Source organism: Brassica rapa, chromosome A09 (assembly GCF_000309985.2).
Source record: "Brassica rapa cultivar Chiifu-401-42 chromosome A09, CAAS_Brap_v3.01, whole genome shotgun sequence".
Lineage (NCBI taxonomy): Eukaryota > Viridiplantae > Streptophyta > Magnoliopsida > Brassicales > Brassicaceae > Brassica > Brassica rapa.
In genome coordinates this window covers 25,413,261-25,426,350 of record NC_024803.2, presented here as the reverse complement: position 1 = coordinate 25,426,350, position 13,090 = coordinate 25,413,261, and the positions used below count along the sequence as shown (strand labels likewise).

The window sequence follows — 13,090 nt, the reverse complement described above, 5'->3', positions numbered from 1 at the left end:
TGTGAGAGGTTCAAACCGTGTAACCATAAACTGATTGTATCATTCTTTAAAATCTGAGACAGTCTGTATAATCTTCAGAAGTTAAATACTATTATACATGCACCATTGAGAATCTAAATACCACAATTTTGTTGCTTTTCATGATCGTAACTAACAGCCTATTATTTGAGCATCTTACTTACTGAGGAAGAATTGACCAGCACCGGCTTCATAGTTAAACTCTGTAAACATATAACCCTGAGCATCAAACTGAGAATCTATATGCCGCCACCATCAGCTCTAGTCCATAGGGGTTCGTTTGTGTTAAAAAGCCTAAGCAATTCTTCCATCGCAGTCAAAGAAATGTCGTTCATAAGAGGCTTATCCATGTCTGATATAGTAGCCATGTTATTAGGCTGAGAATGCATAGAATCCGTGGAAGAAGATCAAAATCCAGTGAAGGACCAGTCATGGACAGATCCAACGGTGAGATGTGCATTGGGTGTAGCGTTGAGAGGTGGGAGGAGATTGGTCTTCCCATTTACTTTGATGCAACCATTGACATTCTTTCAAGCTGTGCAATAAAGATCAGATTTAGAAAAGAGGAGGGGACTTGAATGATTAAACCATAATCGATAAACAAAACCTCGTCTCTAAGATGTGCATTCTCGATCCGGAGCTTATGCTCATCGAAGTAAGGATCTTCACTACGGGAGGACCTCCACACTTAGGGCATATAGCATTGTTGAGTGCTTCTCTAATGGCTATGTTCTCACATCGAATCTTGTCGTTCTCTGCCTTTAGTGCATCGTTATCTTCTCTCTCATGTTGCGCCTACAGAAACAGTATCAACAAATTTTATTCAGACAAAATTTTAAATACAAAAAAGAGAGAGAGATTAAGATACAGAACCTTAAGCTGAGTTCTTCTGTTCTAGAACCAGAACTTGATTTGTGTTGGAGCCAAACCCAATTCTCTGCTTAGTTGGTTCCTCTTCTTATCATCTGGATGAGGACACTCCTTGAAACTCCTGCAAGAGATTCAAACCATTATAAGAGTGTCTGAATCAAAAAAAAAAAGTGTGAGAGAGAGAGAGAGAGAGAGAGAGAGAGAGAGAGAGAGAGAGAGAGAGAGAGAGAGAGAGAGAGAGAGAGAGAGAGAGAGAGAGAGAGAGAGAGAGAGAGAGAGAGGTGATCTTTGTGTTAAAATCATAACTATATATATAAGAATTAGTAAAATATTGTTTTATTATCATATTCAAAGATATTGTAACATTTCACAAATTTGGAAAGTTTTTACAAAATTAAACTTTTGGTTTCATAGATTTATATTATCGAGTAAATAATTAAACATTTAGTTTTTGTTTAATTTTTAAAATAAACTATATAGTTTAAAATTTGTTTTCATTGGTTTAAGGTAGTAAAGATTAATCATTGTTAGATAATATGATTTTTGTTATTTAAAAAAATCTTTATAGTTTTAAAAGTTAACATCGACAAATATTTAAATATTTAACATATGAAAGTATAGTATTACAACATTAAATTATATCTATTTAATTTATATTATCTATAAATCCAATGGATCATCTATTGTTTAAATCCAATTATTGATAGCCCAATAAAAATTTATGGTAGACCCAAAATTTAAATGATAAGATTAGAGATTAAATGTAACATAACTTTCTAAGAATAAGTCCATTAAGTCCATTTGTAAAAAGTTTACACATGAATCAAGGTTATGGCTTATGTTTTAATGTATAGGATATTTAATAAATAAACTTTTATCTTTAATAAAATTTATCTTTAATAATATTTTTTTCTTAAGAACCTCAAATGAAAAATCTACCATTGAAACAGTTAAAACGAAGAGTTTCTTAATAAAAGTTCTTAAGTTAAATCTATTATTTAAAAATGAATTAAGAACCTATTAGGGGTTCTATGGTTAATCTTGCTCTAAGTCTTTTGAATTGGTTAGTCTTATGCATATTTTTTCTCAATATATAAAAGAATTAGGCTAAATTAGTAGAAACTTTCTCATTTTGGATAAGCGGACTTTGATATATGCAACTTTTAGTGAATAAGCTATTGGTAAAGAGAATATATAGGGAATTAGTAGAATTTTATTCAACTTGTCATTGCATTACATTCAATAGCTTAATTAGCTTTTTGTCAACTGTCGTTTATATCCATTAGTAGAATTTTATTCGTCTTGACACGTCTTTAAATTAATTTTCACTAGACATAAATTTAGTAGCTTATTTAGTTGCTCAGCTTGGGTTAAATTATTGTCCGAATAAAGACCTTATCCAATGTCCCACAAACACGTCTGATGCGTTTTCGTCTCTCAGCGAACATGATTTCTCGAAATATCTTCTTCTAAATCTCATAAAATCTCGACCAGGATTGTTTTTTAGTTACTAATCTATCCTACATACTTGTTCTTCTTCAATCATCATATGTGTTCTCTCTCTCTGTTCACATTATTTTTCAAGCTCGTGCTTTTCAATTTAATATCTTTCTTTCTTGGGCTCCTCCAAATTTGTCGGACTTTGATGTTCTCGAGATTCCCCATTTCTGGAAATCAAGAAATTTCTCGGCTTGCTTTTTCCGTGATTTCTCTGCTGGAAATTCAGAAATTGATTTGATAAAATTAGGGTTCGATTACAAAGGATGAGTCACAGGCGTGATTCCAGCGGAGATGTAGTTCACGTGATACCCACAAACAACCCTCCGCCGGAGAATTGGTTCCCGAATCTCGGCGATACCTCCGTCTGGGCCACGGAAGATGACTACAACCGCGTCTGGGCGGTGAATCCCGACGGCGACAATGGTCCTCCGAACAAGAAGACGCGAGGCTCTCCGTCGTCTGCCTCCGCAGCGAGCAACCGTACCAAAGCGATCGGGAAAATGTTCTTCAAGACGAAGCTCTGCTGCAAGTTCCGCGCAGGGACTTGTCCGTACGTCACCAACTGCAACTTCGCCCACACCGTGGAGGAGCTCCGTCGTCCACCGCCGAATTGGCAGGAGATCGTGGCGGCTCACGAGGAGGAGAGATCAGGTTCTGGAACTCCTGCGACGGTTGAGCCGAGGGAGGAGTATCAGATCCCGTCTTTGGTGTCGTCGACGGATGAGAGTGGGGGGAGGTCTTTTAAAGGAAGGCACTGCAAGAAGTTTTACACTGAGGAAGGATGTCCTTATGGTGAAACCTGTACGTTTCTGCACGATGAGGCTTCCAGGAATAGGGAAAGCGTTGCGATTAGTTTAGGCCCTGGCGGTTACGGTGGCGGTGGTTCTGGTGGTGGTAATAGCAACGTAGTAGTTCTTGGAGGTGGTGGAAGTGGAAGTGGAGTCGATATTTTGAAGCCTTCAAATTGGAAGACAAGGATTTGCAATAAATGGGAGATTACTGGGTATTGTCCCTTTGGTGCTAAGTGTCATTTTGCTCATGGAGCTGCAGGTAAAAGTTACCGCCCTTTCCTCGATTTTGCTTGATGGACGAATAAATAGGAAAGCTAGAAAAGATACTATAAACAAATTAAAAATAGCTTAAAGCATACGAGTTATATTTGTGTAAGACTTGTATCAGTTGAAGACTCTTGAACAGCATCATTTATTGGTTCTGACAGTGCATTGAAACAGGGCTGAGTTATAAGTTGCTTCAAAGTTGAAATCTTGAAACTTTTGATGTGCTACTAATACTTCTTTACGTTTCTTAAAAAGAAGGAGACTTTAATAGTATAATAATTTCTAATAGGAAACAAAGTCTGAGTCTTTATGACCTTAGAGAGTTCAGAAGTCGTGTAGCTTTTTAAAAAAAATAGTGTTTATGATTCGCAGAGCTGCATAGATTTGGTGGAGGGCTCGTAGAAGGAGAAGGCAAAGACGGAGGAGTATCGTCCAATCTAGATATTAAGCAAACCGGACCAAACCCGAAAGGACATTCAGACACAACGACCCCACTTTTATCTCCGGGAGTCGTTCCTCATAATGCAGACGCTGGTTATCACAGTGGAGTGGCATTGCAACGAGCGTCTAGTGCGGTTACCCAGAAGCCTGGGATCAGAACTCATCAGAAATGGAAAGGACCAGCGAAAATCAGTCGGATATATGGCGATTGGATTGACGATATTGAATGAAAGTTATCTCCTTTTTTTCTTCTCCAGATCGGCTAGATAACTGGTACGAATATTACAGTCTCTTTTTTTCTTTTAATTGAAAGTTGGGCTTTTAGCTTTCCGACTTTAAACTTTGGTGATAATGGTACAGTTTGTTTGTAGAGTTTGTGTAATCTTCGTAATGCTTGTATCTCCCTTTGTTGTTGTTGTTGTTGTTGTTGTAGCTTATGACTTTTAAAAAGTTGAAATGTCATCCTTGTATGTTTTGTATCCCTTCCGTTTTTGTCAATCCTGTTGAATGGTAACAAATCGATGATTGGTTATTTCAAAGATGCTTTATAATCAAGAGAAATTACAATGATGTTTGGATAATATTGAGTGAGAAATGACAAAGGTTACTCGGCAAAAATAAAAAAAATTGACAAGTTCACTCGGCGAAAGTAAAGTTTAAACAGTGGAAATTCTAACTTGTGTCGTCAAATCTCATAGTGTGTTTGTTTCTTTCCCATTCTTAATGCATCGTCTCCTATCTTTATATCCAAATCTTCTTTACTGTTTCTCCTAAAATCGATTTGACCTAATAACATGGACCGAACTTAACCACCCGAGCTTTTGAACCGAACTCTCAGACCAAATTCTTGTATTTAGCAGACCCTGCTGAGAGATGCAATTCCTCTCCAACAGATCCGACTATGTATTATTATTACTTCTGCTAGCAAAAGAGGCAATGTTTTTCTAAAGACCTATTTAGAATGGATATTTCATATAATTTAAAATATTCTAAGAAACTGTACAAAAATGTATACATTTTTTTTTGATAGATTCACTAATTTACAAAGTTTAAAATTTTCTGATGAATAACAGTCCTCTTGAGCAAACAAAATACTCAAATAAACCAATTTAAAGTTTTAAACTTTTACACACATATAAGTAAAGAAAGACAACAGAAAATTTAACCAATCAGAATTTCGAATGTTGAGTTTGTATTTAGCCAAATTTCTTTAAATTTCTATTCATTGTTTTAATTAATTGGCCATAAATAAAACCTACCTTCTCTCACCAAAGACTCGCTCAAAAGTTCTCACGCACCTTGCCTTTCTCCTCGTTTCTCTCTTCCCCACTGATATTACCCTTTCCACACGCAACCTCGGAACAAACCCTTTTTCTTCTTCCTCAAGAAATATTTGAAACAAGTCACAGTATTTTCTTTTCACTCCAGGGTCTTCAAAATGTCTACTATATCCACGACCGAAACAAATGAATTCAAACCAGTCCACACCCTCGTTTCCACACCGGTCACCATAGTTTTGACCGGTGGTCTTCTCTTCATCATTCTCACCGGTTTCTTCTCCTTCTTCTACTGTGGATCGTTTCTCCAAAAACTCTTAACCAGTTGGAACCTCCATCGAAACCGTAACCGTCCCAGCAACCTAATACAACCTTCCACACCACCTGAAAACACCGGACTCAACTCCAAGATCATCCAATCTTTCCCTGAGTTTCCTTACTCGGTGAAAGATCGTGGGATGGACCAATGTTCCATTTGTTTATTAGAATTTATGGATGATGATACCATGAGGCTCATTTCAACTTGTAACCATGTTTTTCACACAATCTGCATTGATCTTTGGTTTGAATCACACAAGACCTGCCCGGTATGCCGACGTGAACTTGATGTAGACCGGACCTCGCTGGAAAAGCCACCCAATGTTCCTGAAATCGACCTGGTTAGATCTGAAAACCATGAGGAGCCTTTGTCCCGCGACACATTGACAATCATCGTCCATGAGGAGCATCCTACCATTGGTAGTTTAGACCAAACAGACGAAATCGAAAGCTATGAAAGACGAATGAAGGAGTCGAATTTGCGGTTCTGGAGGTCACATTCTACTGGACATTCTATTGTTGTCAAGACCGAAAACGACCAAGAAGCAGAAGAACAAGAAAAAGAAGAGTTTAAGATACATATTGAGATCTCAGGAGAATGTCAATTTGAAGATCACAAGAGGACGTTACCAAACAGGAATATGTATTGCGTTAGGGGAACTTACTCAGTTGGATAAAGCTCAAGAATCTGAACTGGGCTAGGCTAATATATTATCATCATCATCTATAGGATCCAACTTTATTAGTTGGTTTAAACGTCCAAATTTTGTAATTTCTTTATACCATAGGTTACACAATTAGAAGATGTTGAAGATTGTAGTAATGTCTGTACTCAAATTCTCATTCTTCCATGTGTACTGAATACAAACAAGATATGTTTTTGATAGAAATTGTCATTGTTGCGGTTGGGAGGTGTCAATTTGACTAGAAATATATATATCAGGACAAATATAAGATTAATCTAAATTAGAGGAGAGGGAGGGCAATAACAGTTTATTTTATTTACAAGTATATTTTCCGTTTCGTTAAAAAAATTACGAAGGGCGAAAACAGATATGGCGACGGCATCGGAGAGCGCAAGAGGAGGTGACAAAACGGCGAAGGCAGTCGTCGCCGATCAGATATCGCAGGCTGTTAATTCTACTGCTAACCTTCTCCATCTGATGCGTCAATCTTCTTCTGCTCAGGTAGATCGTGCGATTGCGATTGGATCGAACATTTGAGCCTTGTGAAATTGTAATAGCTATCTTTGGCCTTTTGAGAATTACCGGATTGTTTTTTGGGTTTAGATTGATTATATTATATCTCTATAAGACAGATTATGTTAACTATTGTGCAACAGTGTCGTTGATGTTCAAAGCAGAAGATGACTTGTATGTTTTTGGAAACTAGCTAGGTTCACGCTAATTTGCTACTGTGTAGATGAAGCTATGTAACAACAAGTTGTACAAAAGATTGAGATTTGCTATGTTGCAGGCCCAGTTGGCAAAGCTCCCAAAGAATCTTTTGGCCAAAGCTTCTTTAACTAAGGCCACTGGACAAGTATGTATGTTCATGTAAAAGACCATATATAGTTGTTACTAGTTTCTTATGTATTATCTTTTTTTTCTCTTCAAGTCGTTGGCGCAGCTTCCTCAAGTGATTTCATCTCTGGATGCCCATATAGAAAGCGGCTTGAACAGGTTTGATCTCTTTTTAGATGCTACAGTTATTACCTAATTTTTTGAAATAGCATAATCCAATTATTGAGGTATGTAATAAGAGATTGCTCCCTTTAACATTCGTAACTCTTGTGTTCTAATCCAAGTTTCATTTCTTGACACAGTGGGGTTCATTTAAACACAGTAACCCAGTTACTTGAAAACATGGAAAGCACGCAGCTTCGTGCTCTTCGACAATCTAACTTATCCCCTGTGGTGGTATAAACTCAATCTCTTAGTTTTGCAATAATTAATTTCTTTCATTCTGTTACTTTTTCTTTTATTAGCAAAGCGACTGAGATTATCATATATAAATTCGTATTGTTTTTCCTTTTCCTCATTAGGACAACAATCAATCTCCAGAGCAGAGTTGAACATTTCAGACAAATGTTTCCTCAGTAGTAGTACATATGTTCATCTCCAATAAATTTCTTCATAAGGTACAGTTAGTTTCTCTATCCAATATTTCTATCCTTCTGGTCCCAAATTTTTGCTTTGGTGACTGCAAATTTATCCCAACTTGATGGCCTTAACGTGTTGAGACAAGCTTTTGCGCAATATCTATGTTGTTTCGTAGTGTTTAAGAACAAGTCTTTTGTAAGTTGAAACCTTTTTGATTTAGAAGTAGAATCACGTCTTCACCTTTTTGATTAAGTGGTTTATTCTTTCAAAGATGTGCACTTTTCCGTGTTGTCGATGGCCAATATTGATGATGTGAACCAGTCTACTTGTATAGCGGGCCAAAAGGAACCCACAAACGAATAGTCTTTTGTTGAATCCCAAGTGGCATGAAAACTGCTCAGAAACAAGTGGCATTAAAGAATCAGACAAGCAATGAGATTATTTAGAATTTGTGTTTGGACTCTTCTCGCTAGTCGACACGTCCTCCTGTTCAGCCTGCTTTGCACACTCAACTACAGGTTATATTATATCCGAATTGCCGTCAATTGAAATATATAGCTAAACAAAATACGAGGAACTTCTTCAAAATGATCATAAAATGATCTTTTAGAAGCTTTACCATTTGTCGCATAAAAAAAGAAGAAGAAGCTTTACCATTTTGATCAAATGAAAAATATTGTTGTACTTGTAGCATGTTGAGAAAAATAATAAAAAATAGTAAAATCTCCAAGTTTTAGATATAATAGAATCTTTTGATCGGATCAAATTTATAACGTGTATGAAATTTTATTATATTAAATTTACCACTATTTTGTATATACAATGGATGTATAGATACTATACACATATATGTGAAGATGTTAACGTTTAATAGCATTTATAAATTAAATCAAAACAAAATTTTCCAAATTATCAGACAAATTGTTAAATCAAAATACATAACTCAGTTAGATTACTCTTGAAAGTATTTAGAAAAAGAAATAGTAAACTCTCCAAGTTGTTAGATAATAAATGAATCTCATGATCGGATGAAATTTATAACGTGTATGAAATTTTATTATATTAAATTTAGTAACACTATTGTATGTATTTACAGTAGATATATATGTACTAATACACATATATATATATATATATATATGAAGATGTCAATGTTTAATAACTTTATGATAAAGTCAAACTATCAGAAAAAATATTCGATCAAAATACATAACTCAATTGGGTTATTCTTGAAAGTATAGTGTTTATCTCCACGAATTTATAAAGTAAACTAGTAAATAAAGAAATACAACTCAATGGGGGGGGGGGACATTCCTGAAAAAAAGTAGTCTTTTGACTCGTTTAAAGCTACCTACATGACACGTAAGCAAAGAGGCACACGCAGAGACAAGTAGGCTTCCAGCGAAACGACACAGTTTCAATAAGAATATTTTATTGGGAAAACTGTTTTTTTAGAGCAAAAAAATGGTAACTATGTCTCTTTAGACTAATCTATATTTTGTGTCATATTTTCCTATAACACCCTTTAATATTTTTGAAAATAAATTTAATAAATAGTTTTACAAACAAAAATTTTTTGGAAAAATTGTAACTTTTGATAAAATACCTATATGAACTTAGTGATATTTTTTCTAATTATAAAAAAGTTAAAATTATAAATTTCATATTATGTTCTAAATAAAGTAGAAATGACATTCTACGAAGTAGAAAACGAAATCCACTTTTTTCATTGAATCTACAATGTTTAGAATACGTGATCTACGTAAATAGGAGTATTCTAAAAATATTTAGAATACACATTCCGCGCTTAACCTATCGTTCTAAAATCTTTAGAAATCAAAATCTACACATTAATATAAATCTAAAACACGTAGAAACCGACTTCTACAGATTTAGTATAAATCTAAAACATGTAGAAATCAAACTCTAAACATTACTATAATTCTAAAAAACTGTAGAAACCGATTTCTACATATTAGTTGTATTCTACGGATAAGAAATCAGTTCCTAAAAATATGGAAACAAAATATTTGAGAATATTCACTTTTATATTTTGAAAAAAAAAAATGATTTTTTTTTAAAAAAAATAAAAAAACGAAAAAGGAACAAAAAAATAAAAAAAATGAAAAAGAAATAAAAAATTACAATTTTAAGGGCATTACTGCCATTTTGAAAAAAATTAGTCTAATGGGACATAAAGTAGTATAGATTAGTATAAAGGGACATAGTTACCATTTTTTTGCTCTAAAAAAACAATTTTCCCTATTTTATTTGAGTTTGTAATATCGAGAAAAGTTAGAAAAAGCCTTTCGCCGCACCGCCTGCCTGATGTTAACAAAAAGGAGAGAAGAATTAACATTCGAATTCGGATTCTTCATCGTCTCTCTCTCGCTCCAATCCTGAAACGCTAACCCTAATTACCTTTCGAATCTGATACACTCAGAGATTCCCTTCTCCGCCTATATATAAATTTCAGGTGCTGTAGACGTATCATTATTACTCATGGCGTCGATGGCACTGACTTCTCCTCCCGGCGTTAAGATTCCTTCTTACATGGCCGCCTCCTCGTCTTCGTCTCTCTTCTCCCGCTCCTCGATTTCATTCAGGACCGTTGAATCTCGCTCCCGTTTCTGCGTTTCCGCGGTGAGCATTCTTTTTTTGTTTTTGTTTTCTCACGTCAATAGATGAATTTGATTTATATACATTACCTTATAAGTATTGAATCCTTGATTATTTGATATTTAAAATTGAAAAAAAAAAGCTTATCGTTTTTTTTTAATTCTGATTTGAATTCGCTTTCGTCAGAACAAGTTTAAAACTATAAACTAATAAGCATCTGTAACTTTGTTGACTGACATGAGATAAGAGTATGTGTTAGGCCTCTTAAAGATTCCGAACTGGACTAGTTGTTTGGTATATTGTCCCATGAAATTAGTTGGGCAGGCTGCCTTTTTTTTTAACTACAGTTTCATTGCCTTTTTGTTATTGATAGAAATGCAATTTGAACGGGAACGCTCGTATCCCAATAATCAATGAGACGACACTTCCAAAGTACTTTGATTCTTCCCGGTTGGAGAAATCGGCCAGTAGAGCCAATACCAAGCTCAAGTTGTTCTCTGGCACTGCCAATCCAGCTCTTTCTCAGGTTTGTTCTCTCTCAACAAACTTTGATCACTCTTTTTAAATCAATTTGCTAAACTCTCTGGAAACTTTTGTTGAAGGAAATCGCCTGGTATATGGGCTTGGAGCTTGGGAAGATCAGCATAAAGAGGTTTGCTGATGGAGAGGTCTACGTTCAGCTGAAAGAGAGTGTTAGAGGCTGTGATGTCTTCTTGGTGCAGCCGACTTGCACTCCAACTAATGAGAATCTCATGGAGCTTTTGATCATGGTGGATGCCTGCAGAAGAGCGTCCGCTAAGAAAGTCACAGCTGTGATTCCTTATTTTGGATACGCGAGAGCTGATAGAAAGGTAAAAGGTCTCTTTTACTCTTTACCTGGTTTCAAGTGAATTTAATCTTTATTGTAATCTATTGTTGTAGACACAAGGGCGTGAATCCATTGCTGCCAAACTGGTGGCGAACCTTATAACAGAAGCTGGTGCGGATCGGGTTCTTGCATGTGATCTTCATTCAGGACAGTCCATGGGTTATTTTGACATACCCGTGGATCATGTTTATTGCCAGGTAAACTTAAACGTCAACGTTCTTGATATATTTTCGTCTCCTTCTAATGATCTTTAACTCAAATTCTGTGATTATTGTTTCAGCCTGTGATACTTGATTACCTTGCTAGCAAGTCGATTTCCTCAAAGGATTTGGTTGTGGTTTCTCCTGATGTTGGTGGAGTAGCAAGGGCACGTGCTTTTGCTAAGAAGTTATCTGATGCGCCACTCGCTATTGTTGATAAAAGGCGCCACGGCCACAATGTTGCTGAGGTATAATTCCAAAATTCTCCCTTTTTCTCTTTTCTAACTACTCAGTTTCTTAATTCCGCACGCAGGTGATGAACCTCATTGGTGATGTTAAAGGGAAAGTTGCTGTGATGGTGGATGATATGATTGATACCGCTGGTTAGTGTAAATTTACGACTCTACACTCCATTTACTAAGAATCATTAAATACAGTTCTCATACTGAAGCTACTTTACTAAGAATCATTTATTTATTTATTTATTTGCAGGAACCATTGTGAAAGGAGCAGCTCTTCTGCATGAGGAGGGTGCTCGTGAGGTTTACGCTTGCTGCACGCACGCTGTTTTCAGGTGAACTCATTAGCTCGGTTTAACCATTTTTTTTTCTTCTGTATTTATTTTACATGTGAAAACATCTGATAAATGAGGGTTTCTTTTCTTGAATGAATGAATGTGACAGTCCGCCTGCGATAGAGCGGTTATCGAGCGGTTTGCTGCAAGAAGTGATAGTGACGAATACTTTACCGGTAGCGGAGAAGAATTACTTCCCGCAGCTAACGATTTTATCGGTGGCTAATCTTCTGGGTGAGACCATTTGGCGTGTCCATGATGATAGCTCCGTTAGCAGCATTTTTCTTTGATGTTTTGTTTTTCTTAATCGGTTTAAGGTTCGGTTTAGGATTGGTTTACGTTCTTTCTTTCTTCTATTCACAGTTTTTATATCCCTTAACTATGTTTTTTGGTCAATTTTGCTTCTATTTCTCGCTCATACTTTGTCACTTGTCTGAGTTCTACTTTTTCATCTTATTTTTTAGTTTAGACTTTAGAGGTATCAATAATATTAAATTTTAATATTTACATTTTGCAATGTTATCATAATGATATATGATAATTTATAATTTCTGGTGATTTCATTACTGTTTTTTTTTTTGCTAAGAATGTTAATTTTTCATTGAATGAAATAGAGTCGACCTCAAAATAGTTAACCATCTTCGTTTTTGACTTGAATGTTTGACGAACACTAGTAATTTATAGTGTACTAGGTAATAACATGCGTTTTACCAGAAGATATTAGACTTGTTTAATTTGGATATGGATCCGGTATTAGGTTGAATTATTTGTGTTTTCAATTTACTAATAAAATGTAACTATCATTTTAAATCACTATTTAGAAAAAATGGTTTTTACATCTATTTGATGGATTTTTAAGTCGCTGTGATTGCTACCGATTATACCGAATTGGTGGAATAGGTGGTAGTGACCGTCTCCAAAAGATAAGTTATTTTCTTTATCTGATCTCGAATTGTTTTTGGTGTAGTTGCAGATAGTAGTATAGATAATGGTGTGCGTATTAATTATTACTGTTTTTGCAGTAAACAAAGAGAAATCTACAATTAACTGTGGAATTAGCTCCAAAGATGGATAATGGATTTGAGAACATATTGACAATGGTTGTCTGTTATGATCTAAACTCGGAACTAGCTACCGATTATACCGATTATCTGGAGCTCGACAATCACCAGATCGTCGCCATTAAAGAGCCCAGCTCAATCAACCCAGTTCAATAACAGAAAATGCATAAGAAACGTCTATCGA

General features: G+C 35.5%; 4 protein-coding genes across 5 annotated transcripts; all 4 read left to right on the top strand.

Annotated features, from left to right (window-relative positions):
* The first annotated feature begins 2,253 nt into the window (after positions 1–2,253).
* On the top strand, positions 2,254–4,369 carry LOC103840167 (zinc finger CCCH domain-containing protein 12). The gene is made up of 2 exons (XM_009116645.3): positions 2,254–3,438; positions 3,819–4,369. The coding sequence occupies exons 1-2, from the start codon at positions 2,652–2,654 to the stop codon at positions 4,115–4,117; spliced, it is 1,086 nt and encodes a 361-aa protein (XP_009114893.1). The 5' UTR covers positions 2,254–2,651; the 3' UTR covers positions 4,118–4,369.
* A 251-nt stretch (positions 4,370–4,620) lies between these two features.
* LOC103840329 (RING-H2 finger protein ATL81) lies at positions 4,621–6,214 on the top strand. Its single transcript, XM_018654705.2, has one exon. It carries the CDS (start codon positions 5,326–5,328, stop codon positions 6,157–6,159), a length of 834 nt encoding a protein of 277 aa, XP_018510221.1. The 5' UTR covers positions 4,621–5,325; the 3' UTR covers positions 6,160–6,214.
* Positions 6,215–6,451: 237 nt separating this feature from the next.
* On the top strand, positions 6,452–8,402 carry LOC103840165 (tobamovirus multiplication protein 2B). 2 transcript variants are annotated; one of them, XR_004451353.1, is made up of 6 exons: positions 6,452–6,669; positions 6,959–7,024; positions 7,100–7,164; positions 7,308–7,401; positions 7,527–7,622; positions 7,856–8,402. XR_004451353.1 is itself a non-coding variant. In XM_009116644.3 (5 exons), exons 1-5 carry the CDS (start codon positions 6,538–6,540, stop codon positions 7,554–7,556), a joined length of 387 nt encoding a protein of 128 aa, XP_009114892.1. In that variant the 5' UTR covers positions 6,452–6,537; the 3' UTR covers positions 7,557–7,836. The 2 variants fall into 2 exon arrangements, 1 of the variants encoding a protein (XP_009114892.1); XM_009116644.3 differs by lacking the exon at positions 7,856–8,402 and having other exon boundaries at positions 7,527–7,836.
* Positions 8,403–9,777: 1,375 nt separating this feature from the next.
* On the top strand, positions 9,778–12,403 carry LOC103840164 (ribose-phosphate pyrophosphokinase 2, chloroplastic). Its single transcript, XM_009116642.2, has 8 exons — positions 9,778–10,227; positions 10,577–10,729; positions 10,806–11,054; positions 11,125–11,268; positions 11,352–11,519; positions 11,585–11,654; positions 11,764–11,845; positions 11,955–12,403. The coding sequence occupies exons 1-8, from the start codon at positions 10,087–10,089 to the stop codon at positions 12,133–12,135; spliced, it is 1,188 nt and encodes a 395-aa protein (XP_009114890.1). The 5' UTR covers positions 9,778–10,086; the 3' UTR covers positions 12,136–12,403.
* The last annotated feature ends 687 nt before the right edge of the window (positions 12,404–13,090 follow it).

Coding starts and splice junctions, on each gene's coding strand:
- LOC103840167 (XM_009116645.3), top strand. CDS start 2,652: ATGAGTCACAGGCGTGATTCCAGCGGAGATGTAGTTCACGTGATACCC. Junction 3,439..3,818: donor TTTTGCTCATGGAGCTGCAG/GTAAAAGTTACC, acceptor TATGATTCGCAG/AGCTGCATAGATTTGGTGGA.
- LOC103840329 (XM_018654705.2), top strand. CDS start 5,326: ATGTCTACTATATCCACGACCGAAACAAATGAATTCAAACCAGTCCAC.
- LOC103840165 (XM_009116644.3), top strand. CDS start 6,538: ATGGCGACGGCATCGGAGAGCGCAAGAGGAGGTGACAAAACGGCGAAG. Junction 7,025..7,099: donor TAACTAAGGCCACTGGACAA/GTATGTATGTTC, acceptor TTTCTCTTCAAG/TCGTTGGCGCAGCTTCCTCA. Junction 7,165..7,307: donor ATAGAAAGCGGCTTGAACAG/GTTTGATCTCTT, acceptor TTCTTGACACAG/TGGGGTTCATTTAAACACAG.
- LOC103840164 (XM_009116642.2), top strand. CDS start 10,087: ATGGCGTCGATGGCACTGACTTCTCCTCCCGGCGTTAAGATTCCTTCT. Junction 10,228..10,576: donor CCCGTTTCTGCGTTTCCGCG/GTGAGCATTCTT, acceptor TGTTATTGATAG/AAATGCAATTTGAACGGGAA. Junction 11,055..11,124: donor ACGCGAGAGCTGATAGAAAG/GTAAAAGGTCTC, acceptor CTATTGTTGTAG/ACACAAGGGCGTGAATCCAT.